General features: G+C 37.7%; 1 protein-coding gene across 3 annotated transcripts in view; it reads right to left on the bottom strand.

The window, feature by feature from the left end:
- NR3C2 (nuclear receptor subfamily 3 group C member 2) overlaps positions 1-15,630 on the bottom strand; it is a 363,135-nt gene that overhangs the window by 171,228 nt on the left and 176,277 nt on the right. For all 3 annotated transcript variants that reach the window (XM_023227427.2, XM_023227400.2, XM_023227421.2), the window contains exon 3: positions 14,403-14,542. In XM_023227427.2, the coding sequence (XP_023083195.1) occupies positions 14,403-14,542 (140 nt within the window). The remainder of the gene's footprint in view (positions 1-14,402; positions 14,543-15,630) is intronic.

Below are 15,630 nucleotides of genomic sequence, written 5' to 3'. Positions count from 1 at the left end.
TTATCCCAAATTGGCTCTAGCCCTATTGGTCCCTTACCCCATCATGTGTCTTCTCAGCACTTGCTCACGGGCTGATTTTCTAAGTTCTGAACCTGGTTTTTCATATTTCAGTGTGATCTGACCTCAGTCACTACTATAGCTCTGGTCTGTCAGATGCCGGTTAAATAAGGCAAAGGTCAATTATTTCAATATTTTAGAGAAGCAACATACATAATTTTGAATTTTAAGTATTACCAGTGATAACAACTTAAGAGTTTCAAATAAATCCTAATCTGATGTGTCAGAAGGATATTTAAAATTGAGAGGGGAGGTAGTTTGAAGGGATTTTTGATCTAATATTTAGAAATGGCATGTCTATAACAATTTCATCAACCATTCTCCTTGGAAACAGTGACTTTTATTTAAGACTTCTAATTAATGGCTAATACTCTTATCATTCCAATTCCTTTTTCAAATGTACTTTCAGTTTATATCGGATTCTAAAAAAAAAAATTAAAACTTATGTAACCATAGCAATATCAAATTGCTGAGCCTGGTTCAGCTGGGAAAATACGATGGTGCAGGCCAGATGAAAAATGACCAATCTAGACTAATCCTGCACTGGTTTTCCAATTAAGTTGTGGGAGGGTAAGAGAATGCAGTATGTTTTAGAGATCTTGGTACAGTTAATTAAAGGGAAAAAAGGAAGTAAAAAGTAGTTGTGATCTTCTAAATTGTTTAAGATACAGAAAGAGCGTGAAAACTATCTTTGTTCTTTGTCTGGTTCTGTATTCGGGCAAACTAAATTTAAATCCCGGTCTTAAATGCAACGGCTTTCTCAGATGGCCCTTTGGCACAATATTCATAAACAATAGAGATCTACCTAAACCAGTGACAAGGAAGTAAACACTCCAGGTCTTCCCTAAAGTAACATATGTTTTTCTGCAATTTTTACGTTTTCCCCTTCAAATCAAATATTTAACATGTATATAAAGTAGTCACAGTTTATATATTCCAAATTTTATAGAGAACCAAGGTATAATATTACTTAACAAAGATAACTCTTTAAAATATAATGTTTATAAAGCACTCCCTTGTTGTTTCTAAAGCAGTTTAAACATATATGTGTTAATTTTTATCCTTCTAACTCAGAGATGGGCAGGGCAGATACTTTGAAGATTTTCGTTGTTTACAGACGAGGAAACAGACTTATTCTCTGAGTCTTTGAGTGGGTGGTGTCATTCTGTATAAGACTACATAAAAGTGATACTGGAACCTACAATGGTGCCGCCTTCATTATACACCAGTGGTAACACTTACTGGAAAACTCTCATAGCGAGGGGTCAAAATGTTACGCAGCCTTTCACTAAATACTAGTAAATGGTCAGTACGGCTTCTAAGAGGGTGGGATGAGTCTCCAAACAAGCCCTGGGTCTTCCTTCCAAATTGAAGAAGAAAATAAAATATAAAAAGGGATTGAGAGGAAGGAGGAGGTATTTGCTTCCCCCGCCCAACCCCTTGCCCACCAAAAAAAAAAAAAAACTTTGTAGGTTTGATTCCATTGAAACAAGTAAAAAGAACTTAATGAGCCTGTACTAAATCTAGAGTACTGTACATAAGTATGAATTTATATCAAACTTATCAAAAATCTCATACCATCTACTCCTTAGTTGATGCGCTATACGTGACTTTTCAATCTTGTTGACAGTTATGATGCCCTCCGAGATTTGTATTCTTTCATCTTTTGCTACATTTCATGTTTTTACTGTTAGAAAAGTAAACACTTTTATAAAGATGCATTCTGTTGTCAAATGTCGGTGATGTAATGAAGCTAAAGGCTCCAGTAAAGACATTAAAGACTCCATAGAGGTATGAGGTTAAATGTCTTATATACCTGTAAGGAGAAAATACATTTCTCTCTCTTCCTTGGGATAGTTCTTCACTAGGTGAGGTATAAGAATTCACTGTTAATTAGCAACACAGCACATACAGGAAGGTGACGCTTTTGTAAATGTAAAGTTAGAGTCAACAAATTCTAAGAGCTAGCATTTACTAAAGAGCTTCTAACAAGGCCAACCTGAGGGCAAAATGGCTTCACAAGAGTTGTGAGCTCCGTTCTTTGGTGTCAGCCTGTTCTTTTCTTGATGTGGATTTGGTTGATGGTATTGGAAAGATGAGAGGGAGAGAGACAATGTGAGCATGTGCAAAGATAATTTTATGATAATTTCTGGTAGTTCTGAAGTCTTCTGGCTAACATTCAAGGTTTTGCCTCTGTTTCTTTGCCCTAGAACAGTGCCAAGTGGCTGAGTGAAGTGGGGCAGACTCTGGAAAAAACGTATCTATATTTTACATATATCTACTTATCTCTAGAAAAATCATTATCAGCTTCTGTTTTTCCTATCTAACAAGTCAAGAAGGGTAGTATATACAGATATTGAGGAATGAGGTTAAAAGGAAAGAACTTTTACACTAGATGTGTATGTCTTTAAAGAGCAAAATACCACATGAAAAAACTGGGGGCCTTGAAAGACTGGCATCTTTTTTTATTTGCTACACAGAAATTTTCCGCCTTCTCAGTTATTAGTAACTTCATATTGTGGCTTTATATGGTGTCATAAGCTGCTAGAATCATAATTTAGTAGCTCTAACAGCAGGACTGACAACAGAACACAATTTCCAGTGATCACTACACCAAGCAGCCCTGTTCCATTCCATTGCTACTGAGGGCCCAAAACCTTCCCTAGGCTTTCAATTTCATTATGTAACTTCCCATACACTGCACCAAACGGCTCCCATCGCCGTGGACATCTGGCTAAGCCAGTCTACTGCCAAACTACCTAGTAGCTAACTATGTAGTTTCTTTAACTTAAAACTCCCAAGAAAACATCTCCAGGAAGAGAATAAATGTGTTCAAAGTTTTGTCTCTCTGCTCTTGTATTCCTATTTATCCAGACTGCTTCATCCCTTTTGGCAAACTAATCTCTGAAGCCTCAGCAGTTCTAAGCCCCACTCATCTGCCCTATTCTTCACCTGTTTTCAGTGTTTTCTTCCTGAGTCTGTCAGAGGTTGCCATCATTCCCCAGAACTGATCTACCATCCAGTCCTGCCAATTCCTCCTTTTCATGTCCCTAGGCAGGCCTTCTGCTCCACAGGACCATTTGTGGCCAGGCCCTTTTTGTTTTCCATTATCCACAGTCACATCCCAGTTGTCATCTTCTCCTCTAAGTGGTACCCTCCACGAGCCACTGCAGAGCATTCAGGGACAAAACTGCATAAGCCACAGTGTTTTCTTCTGCAGCAGAGAATTCTATAAAAGGACTTGCTGTATTTAAGAGAAGGGCTGAGATTTCTCATTCTGATATTAGGACCTTACATAATCTGACCCCAGGGTCTTCATTTAGTCTCTTCCTCTACATACCTTGGGCATGGACCAGTTCCAGCCAGGCTAGCTTTCATGGAGCTGGGTCTGCTCAAGCAGGTATCCTCAGCCTGCAGTCTCCATTACTGTGTTTTTTTTTTTTTTTTTTTTTTTTTTTTTTTTTTTTGCGGGGGGTGGGGGACAGGGTCTTACTTTGTCTCCCAGGCCGAAGTGCAGCAGTGTGATCAGCTTACTACAGCCTCAACATCTAGGTTCAAGCCATACTCCTGCCTCAGCCCCCCAAGGAACTGAGATTACAAGCATGCACCACAATGCCTATTTGACTGTTGTTGTTGTTCTTTTTGTAGAAATGGGGTTTTGCCATGTTGCCCAGGCTGGTCTCAAACTCCCAAGCTCAAATAATCCACCTGCCTAAGCCTCCTAAAGTGCTGGGATTACTGGCCTGAGCCACCGTGCCCAATACAGTCTCCATCTAATAGTCTTCCATCACCTGCCTCCTCTCCATGACAACCTAAATACTTACCCATCCTTCCCATCCTGCCAAGGCTCAATGTTAGTATTTGACAACAGTCAATTTACCAATTTCCATTTCTGGTGTCAAATCATTCTCAGTAATATCAAATCACACAAATTATATGAACATAACTACACCATGAGTGCAAGTTCTGTGAGAGGAGCTTCATGTCCTAGGACTCTTGGGTATGTTTTCTGAGCCACTAGGCACAGAGCAGACATCAAAGAGCGAAGAGCTAGTAGCGTTCAGCTTTGTATGAGGAAGGCCATTCTGCCAATGGTTCTCTGAGCCTGATAGGCTATATCTAATTTTTATCACACACAGGAAATGAAACACAGGAAGATAAAAAATTTAAATAAAGCTTTAGATTAATATCAAGATGTTAAAGAGGTACTTCAGGATAGTAATGGTAATTTTTTTTTACATATGAAGCTCATTCCTTAAGAAAAAATAGAGATTACCCAATTTCTTTCCCATTAAGGCAACAGAAATTCAAATTAAGGTTTCAACTTAGAATGGGTAAGAGTTAATTATTTAGAGTATAGCAAGATAACTGTTAAATTATAATGTGCTCTTCCTGAGTATTCTAAAGCCAGAGCTGTTGCCCTACTTTTTGATGGGTAAAAATAGTTGGGTAAAATCTGATATTACTCTGTGAGAGGCAATATGGCTGATGTGTTAAGTACATAGAATCAGAAGGCCTGGGCTACCTGGGTCCAAATCCCAACTGAGGCTCTTCCTTATTACTGGGTGACCTTGGACAAGTTATTTGCTACATGCATGCCTCAGTGGACGGATCTCTAAAATGAGGATAGATAATAGCCCCACACATTTGACAGAATTATCAAGAGGATTAAAATGCAAATAGACAATCATGTTCCTAGCATAAAGAGCACAAAGTCCTCAATAAATATTTATTATTATTATTATTATTTTTTCAAACAAAAACCCATTTTAATGAATTCAAATTTAAAAAAAAACATTTATCTTCTGCAGATATACAAAGCATTATATTCAGTTTCACAATGATTTTTTAAAAAAGCAGGGGTTGCAATCCTAGTCTCTGATAAAACAGACTTTAAACCATCAAAGATCAAAAGAGACAAAGAAGGCCATTACATAATGGTAAAGGGATCAATCCAACAGGAAGAGCTAACTATCCTAAATATATATGCACCCAATACAGGAGCACCCAGATTCATAAAGCAAGTCCTTAGAGACTTACAAAGAGACTTAGACTCCCATACAATAATAATGGGAGACTTCAACACTCCACTGTCAACATTAGACAGATCAACGAGACAGAAAGTTAACAAGGATATCCAGGAATTGAACTCATCTCTGCACCAAGCGGACCTAATAGACATCTATAGAACTCTCCACCCCAAGTCAGCAGAATATACATTCTTCTCAGCACCACATCACACTTATTCCAAAATTGACCACATAATTGGAAGTAAAGCACTCCTCAGCAAATGTAAAAGAACAGAAATTATAACAAACTGTCTCTCTGACCACAGTGCAATCAAACTAGAACTCAGGACTAAGAAATTCAATCAAAACCGCTCAACTACATGGAAACTGAACAACCTGCTCCTGAATGACTACTGGGTACATAACGAAATGAAAGCAGAAATAAAGATGTTCTTTGAATCCAATGAGAACAAAGATACAACATACCAGAATCTCTGGGACACATTTAAAGCAGTATGTAGAGGGAAATTTATAGCACTAAGTGCCCACAAGAGAAAGCAGGAAAGATCTAAAATTGACACTCTAACATCACAATTAAAAGAACTAGAGAGGCAAGAGCAAACACATTCAAAAGCTAGCAGAAAGCAAGAAATAACTAAGATCAGAGCAGAACTGAAGGAGATAGAGACACAAAAAACCCTCCAAAAAATCAATGAATCCAGGAGTTGGTTTTTTGAAAAGATCAACAAAATTGACAGACCGCTAGCAAGATTAATAAAGAAGAAAAGAGAGAAGAATCAAATAGACGCAATAAAAAATGATAAAGGGGATATCACCACCGACCCCACAGAAATACAAACTACCATCAGAGAATACTATAAACACCTCTACGCAAATCAATTATTATTTTTAAGAATTAAAGGATCATAACTTTAAGCCTTGTTAAGAAATAGTCAATGTTTTTCCTGTGACAACAATTGCTGAATGAGTTTAGATTCAACGATATTACCTTTCCAAACTCACAAAACTTTGGCTTAAGAAGGCTATTATAAGAAATAAGTGAGATAAAATATGAAGTACTTGGCACAGAGCCTGCACCTAATAAGTACTCAGTAGCTATTCTTATGGGACCAGGTGGGACACAGAACTAAATATTTTTTCAGACCTACTACTTAAGTCTATAACAAACTATTCTATTAGTACCAATGGGAGAGTTACTTTTTAAATCTTAGGATACAAATCAGATGAAAGGAGTAGGCACATTAAAACCAAAGTAGCTCATGAAAATTTTCTTATAAACAGGCAATTCCCTAAATTAGTTTTTAAGAACATCATGAGTCAGGTGACGGACTGTTCATTGGCTTTGGGTTGGCTGCTAGAAAGCTGAGCGCCAAATAAGTGGTCAGCCTCGACAAAGGCCTTGAGGCATATATTCTTTATATCATCTCCATGCTTGGCTCAATTTTTCCCTCTCTTGCTCTAATCTCCCCTCTCTGTTGTATTTTTGTTTCACTTAAATTTCATCTGTAACTCACGGAAATCTGTGAGCTACCTTGGATTATTTTCTGAAACAAGATGGGTCGTAAACAAACACATAAACTTGGGAAATAACTTCCAAAATTACATACTGTGCTCCTTACTTCGAGTTTTCAAATCTGCCATGTGAAGTGAACCTTGATTTAAAATTTAGGCTACAAGCAGCTGTCTTTGGATAACACTAATTTACTTTTGGCTCACACATTTCTATTTCAAATTATTTTCTAATAAATTACTTCAACATACTTTCCACTTTGGAGAAACAAGTGGCATGGTGACAGAAACAAGGGCGAACCCCACTCACATAAGTAGTTACCAACAACACATCAACCAATGTTCTTGGAGCACCTCCTGCATGCTGGGTGTTGCCTCTGCCCTGGTCAGCAAACCAGATTCCCTCAATATCATGTTTGGTTTGGGGTTCTGGGCTGATTAACCTTCATAATAACCAAGGCATAATGATAAAGAACCAAACCTAGGATTGAAAACTGCGTAGATTCAATAATGTCTCAAGTTCAGCAAAAATGGTGAATAATCAGAGACAAAGTAACTAAGACTTTTCTGTGTGCAAGCTGGAAATGGAAGAAGAGAGACCAGTTATTCACACACGTGGGCCACGCATGCACGCAATGTCCTAGACTTATGTTCTTTAGGGTTCTAACCTTGGCCTACTCTGTCTCTCTGAATACTGATTTCTTGGCCATTTGCATCCACTTTCACGGATGATGATTCTGAAATACTTATTTTTAATCTTGCCTTGTATCCCAAGCTTCAAAATTAGATATCCAACTACCTCTTAGATACACCTGAATGTCCCGTAGGTATTTCAAACTTGTCTTAAATCAAAACTCATCCAACTCCCCTTTAAAAAAAACCTAGCAATGGTTTTTCCCCCATAACCAATCACCTTTTCATATATTACATAAAGAACTCATTTGTTATGCGTAATCTTTTCATCACCCCTCACTAGAATGTAAGCTCTACCAGGGCAGGGATCGTTGTCCAAGATGTCTCCAGCTATGCTTAGAAAGGTACCTGGCATTTAGTAGGTATGGAGTAAATGTTTGCTAAGTGAATGAACCTTTCATCCCTTAACCTCAAAGCTGCCCCCGCTCCAGTATTCCTTATCTCAGTGAATGGCATTAGCAGCCAAGCCTGGGGAGTCATCCTAGATCTTTGCTGCTTCTCTTCCAATATAGAACTGCCCATGTTACTTTTCAGATGGTCTTATTATCTGCCCATCCTCTCAATCCCTGAGAGTGCTGGTCTAGGTCCACTCTAGGTCATTTCTAGCTCAATTGATGAAAACAGCCACCATTTAAATAAGTATACCTCACAACAGCCAGATCTTAAATGCAAAACTGAGCTTACCGCTCTGCTGCATGAAAACATTCAGAGGTTCTCTTTTGCTTAAGGATGAATTTAGGCCTTCCTTGGAGTCCAGGACCTGGTCCCAATCTGCTCATTTAACCTCACTTCCTATCACTTCACGTCTGAAAGTTTATACAGTGGTAACGCAAAATTGCTTCTGGTGCCCTGTGCAACAACAGCCTGTTCTTATGCCCTCTGAGCAAGGCCGAGTCTGATCTCTCAAGAGTCAGCGTGGGGGTCAATTCTTGGAGAAACCTTCCCTGACTTTTCAGGGTGGCCTAAATGTCACGGCTTTATGTATTCCCACAGCAACCAACTGAAGGGATATCAAAAATCTGGGCAAACATTTGCCATTAGCACTACAGTCTTATGCTTATGGAAGGAGGAAAGGAGTGTTCACTAAAATCATAGATATAACCTACTGGGTAGGCATTTATTTAGCCTCTTACAGTAAATAATTAGAGCCAGGTTACCTGATTCCTAAATTCTGAAAAAGGTGAAAAGAAAAAAAAAACTTTAAGATGTTTCATGAGAAAACAGTAAGCAGACAGTCCTTGGTTTCCTATATCTGACACAGCAAATACTGTAGTTGTGACAATGGGCTCAGATGCTCATGAGCTTCCTGTATGTGATTCATGAAGACACCAGGGACTGTCTCTTAAATCATTAATTAAAAAATCTAATAAATGTAATTTAAATTATTCCCCTGCTTTATCAGTTAACTGTACATTGCCAGCTATAAGGAGATAGCTATATTTGAATTACTATGTAATATTAATAACATCCTGATTTAGCTTGTGTCCACTACAATTAAGTTCTCTGTTTTGTGGCACAAATGCTCACTGCCCCCACAACACACACCTCCCACCTGCTGCTACCCTCGCTTGTTCTTCCCTCTTGCTCATGAGTGTGTGCACACACAGCATTGACAGGGATAACGTGGTTTATGACACAGTGAACACACTTTCCTCCGGAACTGTTCAGCTTACTCATTAATTTTGGAGAATCAAAGAAAACTAATGATTCATCAACCACTACATTTCCTTAAAAATATTTTCTCCCATAGAATACACTATCAATACATTTAAAGATCTTTAAAATGTATGCTGTGAACTGAACTACATGGGAAAGAAATGAGGTACTCATTCACAGGCTTGGCTGTCTTAAAATATTGTCTATTTGAAAAACCCCAAGATTAACTTATAATTGTATCTTTTAAAGCCATTTAGTTTCAAGATATAGACCTAAGTCTCTTCCTTCAAGGGAAATGTGTGAGTGTGGAAACTAACATCATACAATTTGGCTGACCTTACCAAAATATGGACTGTTAGGTCTGTTTTAAAAAATTTAAATTCAGTTGACTTTACATAATAATCAACTCTCTTTCTCTTTTACAGCCATACAACTATTTAGTGATTTGTGGTAGCTGTGTCTTCCAGATACTGCATACATACTGAGTATTCAAAAAGGAAATTAGGTTATAAAATAGTGTGCTGAATCTAGTCAACTGTGTTCATTGAGGAATCACAAAGTAAAAAACACAGATGAGATGGAACTAATGGCAATTTACCGGGGAGGGGGAAGTCATTCAACCTTGATTGCTCTTATGCTACATGGGTACATTTAAACATTTATTTGGTGGCTACTAAATATCCTTGCTAGACTGTGGAGATAAGACTCTGCCTTCTCTAAAAACTTCTAACAGAAGAGGTAAAGCCTGGTTGATGGCTCTCAGTATTTTCTCAACTGTGAGACTCCCAAAGGTCGGACTGCCACAGAGGCTCGTTACAGGAGTAAATCTCAACAGTTCAGTCCGCATCGGAAAAGCCCCTCTAGGAAATTTCCACAGATCCCCATTCCCCACACACAGCCTTTGAGAACTGCTGGTTTAGAAGGATCTTGCCACCTGAAAGGGCAGCTCTCAGGACAAAATAACATTACAGGAAGAATGAAGATCTAACAAAGGAAAATGAAGGGCTGAAAAATGAAGACCTAACAATGCAACGTGATTGTATCATTTACATCATCTCTCTACACGAACATTACCAGGAACTTTGGCATTTGTTTGTAGAGGATAGTAATAATCTAATATTTTGGTGCTGCTTTATAATTTATAAAATATGTACAAACATGTTTTCAGGTAATTTTTCATAGCAATGTTCAGGTAGGGCAACACTACTTCTCCATTTATAGACAAAGAAACTGAGGCCCAGAGAAGTTTTAAATAACTTGCCTTAATCTCACACCTAGTGAGTGACGTAAAAAATTAAAACTAAGTTTCTGACCCTTGAAGCCAATCTAGCTTCCACCACAAGGGAGAACCCTTTTTAAAAGTTATTATTATTATTTTTAAGACAGAAAGGTTCTGAAAATCTTCAAGGCAAATAGTGATTCATATTTAAAAATAAATGTGTAAATCATTTGTAAGGTACAATAATATGGCTATTAACTGACATTATTGGCTAACAAGTTATTTTGGAAGAGAGTTCTAAGTGTTTTTATATTAAATGTTTAAGAAGAAGAAGATAAGAACATACATACATCCCATTAAACAGAGCACACACACACAAATTCATACTTTAAAAACATAATTTACAGTCTGCATACACAGTCACTACCATAGCAAGTTTTAGGGTGATGCACTCTAGAGCATAAAGCCTTAAGGACATCAACTCAAAACTCAGACTGGTGTGTTTTTCCTCTTGTCTGCTCTCTAGGGATTATCTTCATGTTCTGTTTCCGGTGCCACTATTTCCTTTTAGCTTTAAGTGACTTCCCTCAAATTAGCTCCCTCTACCCACCTTGCCCAGAATTCTCTGCTTCTGTAATCTAAGGAGGGGATTAGGGATGTCAAGGGACATTGGAAAACAAACTTAGTTAAGAATTTAAATATACATCCATACATATGTATATGTATATACATACAAAGTCACATATATACATACAGACTAAGAGTACTAAACTGTGCCTTCTTGGTGCTTAGATCACTTCCTTTATTAGAGTCAATGAGGCATGAATAGACTAACATATAGGGTATAATTTTCATGAACTCAAGAACTGATATGGCAAAATAGCAAGGCTATATTATGAGACAGAGAATCCATACTTTAGCTTAGGTATAGGTTTGGAGTCCTATGACTTGAGTAAGGGTCTAACTTTGGCCTTGGGATTAGGAATAGACCGGGTGACTACGTCTGATCCTAAATGTTTTCATCTACAAAAGGAAAATACAATGACACCTATATACCATGATTTTGTGAAATGAGTTTTACAAATATTATAAAGCTTTATAAAAATAATCTCTTGTTAATTCAAAAATATTTTATATAAAGATAGCCATCTTTTTCAGATATTTAATCTCTCTCACACACGCAGGATAAAAGAGTAAACTAACAAAACCTACAAAAACACAAAAACAAATAGGTCTTTACTCTCACGAAATTTAGATTTTAAATTTACAGCATTGTTTCAAGCAGGTGAATGATTAAAGTCTAACTCCCAAATCAATACAAAATAAACTATATTAATACAAGTCTTAAGAAGACATTCATACAGCCAATAGACACATGAAAAAAATGCTCATCATCACTCGTCATCAGAGAAATGCAAATCAAAACCACAATGAGATACCATCTCACACCAGTTAGAATGGCTATCATTCAAAAGTCAGGAAACAACAGGTGCTGGAGAGGATGTCGAGACATAGGAACACTTTTACACTGTTGGTGGGACTGTAAACTAGTTCAACCATTGGGGAAAACAGTGTGGTGATTCCTCAAGGATCTAGAACTAGAAATACCATTTGACCCAGCCATCCCATTACTGGGGAGATACCCAAAGGATTATAAGTCATGCTGCTATAAAGACATATGCACACATATGTTTATTGTGGCACTATTCACAATAGCAAAGACTACTGTGAGTCAACCCAAATGTCCATCAGTGACAGACTGGATTAAGAAAATGTGGCATATATACACCATGAAATACTATTCAGCCATAAAAAAAAGGATGAGTTCGTGTCCTTTGTAGGGACGTGGATGCAGCTGGAAACTATCATTCTCAGCAAACTATCGCAAGAACAGAAAACCAAACACCGCATGTTCTCACTCATAGGTGGGAATTGAACAATTAGATCACCTGGACACAGGAAGGGGAACATCACACACCAGGGCCTATTGTGGGGAGGGGACAGGGCGGAGGGATAGCATTAGGAGATATACCTAATGTAAATGACGAGTTAATGGGTGCAGCACACCAACATGGCACATGTATACATAGGTAACAAACCTGCACGTTGTCCACATGTACCCTAGAATTTAAAGTATATATATATATATAAAGGCATTTACCAAGTTTCATTATCCATGGACCATCAGCTTTCCAGTGAAGGAAAAAGTTACACCTGCATTTAGGTTTTTGTATGTTTATAACTGAGTTATAAAAACAATTCCCTAGGTAATTCCACAGAAACTACTTAAAACAAGAAAAACTAAGCAAGAACTTCTAGAAAACCTTTTGCTTCAGAAGTAGAGAAGGGGCAGATTCTACAAATAGCCAAAATGTGGGTTCCGACATGAAGGTAGATCTATAGGTAGGGCCAGCTGGCCAACTGCCTGCTCCAAAATGCCCTTCTCCACGTCACTTTATTTTGACATACCACTTACTTTGTTTACTAATTAAGTGAGTCAGAAAGGCAGATTCTTATATTGGAAAGCACAAAGTGGCCTGAGAAAGGTGCCAGATGTAAATTTCACCTATTTATCTTCTACTGAACCAATCGTATAATTAAGGAAAAAGAGAAGGAGGCAGGAGAAGCCTTACAAAAGCAAACTGACTTCAGTAGTGTGCAAATTTATTTTTCCTACTTTCTGAAAAATTGGCCTTCTGGTAACAGAACCCACATTTTCCTAAGGGAAACATCCTTCCCCATTCTCGGTCTAGATGGTTCAGGTTGTCCAACTTCAGCCAGAACCAGCCTATCCGATTGCTACATTTTCCAGCCACAGGCACTGGGGCAGAGGTGGGCACGTGAGCCAAGTTCAATCTGAGGAGATTCCACTGGGAGCTTTTATAGGAATTGCTAGGAACAGAAAACCTCTTTTTAATGGAGGTCTGGTAGCTGTCTCAGCACCACGAGAGAACGTGCATGAGAACAGAGCCAGAACAAAACCAAGCAACTGAGCGAGCGGGACTGAGTTCTAACGACCTGGCTTAAGACCATGGCTTGCCTGAAGCCAAGCATACACTAGGACTTTCCAGTATGTGGGCCAATGCATTTCCAATGCTGCTTCAGTCAGTTTGCTGAATTTTCTATCACCTGTAACCAAGAGCTCACAATCCTGAGAAAGAATTACTGAGCTCCTTCTACCAATTCAATGCTAGGCTTGAGGACCACCAAATAATTAATAGTGTAAATAATGTAAAAATCATGTAATATCAATTAAGGCAAAAATCAATCTCGAGAAAGAATAATTACTTGGTTAACTTTTTCATTCCACAACTAAAGATGTGACCTTGTGATCTCTGGCAAAACAGAGGGAAAACATTCAAGTCACTTATGTTTAAGCCTCTGAAGCACCAAATCATCTCTAAGAAAACTTCCCTGAGAAATAAACCTTAGGGAGTCTTCATGTGGAGCCCCTTAGTGAATGTAATTGTCTATTACACGATGAATCTTTTACTAATCGCAAAAATTCTACACTTTCACCAGACACAGTTTTCAATATCAATAAAACCATCTGGTCTAAGTCTGATGGTAACTAACTGCTTATAAGTGAGGATGGGGAAAGGTAAAAATAAATTAAAGACAATTTCTCCTTAAGGAGTACAATCTTGGGTCAGAAGCAAAAGCTAGTCTAACTATGCATAGTGAATCTCAGTCAGGTTTTTCATTTAACATGCTCATTTGGAAACTTTCAGGAGGAATAAAGGCGGGACTCACACAGGGACCTGGGGCTTGAACCAGCTGGTAAATGAAATTATTCTGTATGAAACACAAATCACAGACTTGATTCTGATATTAATGTTTTAATTTGCCACAAACACATATTCATACGGAAACCCAGAAAAGGCAGAAATCATGTATTCTGTGTGTGCCTAGTAAAACTGCTATTCCAGATCACACAAATTAAATTTACGATGACACGGAATTATTTTTCTGAGTCTTACTGAAAAACAAACTGTGACAAACAACAAAAAAACCTCTTTGGTTGATCCTTGCTCAGAATTTCAAATTTTGCTCATTAAATATTGCTCTGTGGAAAATCTCCAGGTGGTTTTTATATAAGGCACTATTACTGTTTATCACTGACAGATGAAATCAAAATTCTTTTTGAAGAATTCCCAATAATGCTATAGCATTAGCTGTACAAGTAAACTACACACTAGGAAAAAATACGTAAAAGGAACACCCACATGAACATTTACCTTCCACTGCTCTTTTGAAGAAAACTTTGCAGCTGCCACAGGTGACTACCCCATAATGACATCCTGAAGCCTCATCCCCACACACCAAACATATTTTTGAAGGTCTTGAAGATCCAGTAGAAACACTTCGTAAAGTAGAGCTGGGGAAAGAAATTGAGATTTAAATAACTACACTGTAAAGGTACATTTAACATGCTGCACAGCTTAGCTCAAAATTTGTCAATAATCATGGTTCCAGACAAGAATTCAGTATGTAATGGTCACATACTACATGACTCAGCAAAATAAAGGTAAAACCTGATATGAATGGAGCAATGCTATCAAGGCTATTGTATAGCAAAGCCTCTTCTCGGTACTGAGAAATAAGAAATAATCAAGTGTAAACCTCTTTCCTTCTTTTCCTATTTTTGGAGAAGGTTTACCAGAAAACCACATTATGTGCACTTTAAGTGGGCAATGCAAAGAATCTTGAACCAAGTCATCAGGGACGTATTTGCTGTCCTTTTGTTTCTGCATCAAAGAGCAATAATAATATTACTCAACACTCTTCAGACTCACATTATATATCTCAATTATGCCAAAAAATTTTTAAACCTCCCCTTTCCAAAATAATCCACTAATTTAAAAAAATTTTATCTTGTCTCAACTGCCAGCAGTTTTATCCCTCTAAGCTCCCGCATTTTTTCATGTTATCTTATATAGATGTGTTCTAATTACTTCATTTTGCTTACTAATTTGAAGGGACACAGCCAATAATAAAACAAAAAGCCAAACAGGGTAAATATCTCAGGTATGTTTCATGGTAAGAAACTGAAGGGCTCTCTGGGAAACAGTTTTTAGGGACAAATGTAACCCTTTAGGCAACAATCTGTTTGAATACTTTTTAAGGGGAATCTTCTCAAGATATATTATATCTTGATATATTGTGTTACTTGATGACACTCCCTAAATAAAATGTTTTAACTTCTGATAAGGAATCACAGTTCAGTGACAGTTTAGATATGTACCAGGCAGGCAAACACATTGATTTTTCAATTTGCAGTCCACATACATTTCTTGAATATTTACCTGCAGGTCCTGTGCAAGATGCCAAGGGAAAAAAATACAAAAATCCAGTCTCTGCCCTCCAAGTGGGTGGGGGCATAAACCATTATGAAGATCCAGTAGCAAAACTTCATAAAGTAGAACCGGGGAAAGTGCTATGGTGCATTATGGTAAGCGCTATGGT

This window comes from Piliocolobus tephrosceles, chromosome 3, assembly GCF_002776525.5.
Source record: "Piliocolobus tephrosceles isolate RC106 chromosome 3, ASM277652v3, whole genome shotgun sequence".
NCBI lineage: Eukaryota > Metazoa > Chordata > Mammalia > Primates > Cercopithecidae > Piliocolobus > Piliocolobus tephrosceles.
This window is presented reverse-complemented; position numbering and strand designations above follow the sequence as displayed.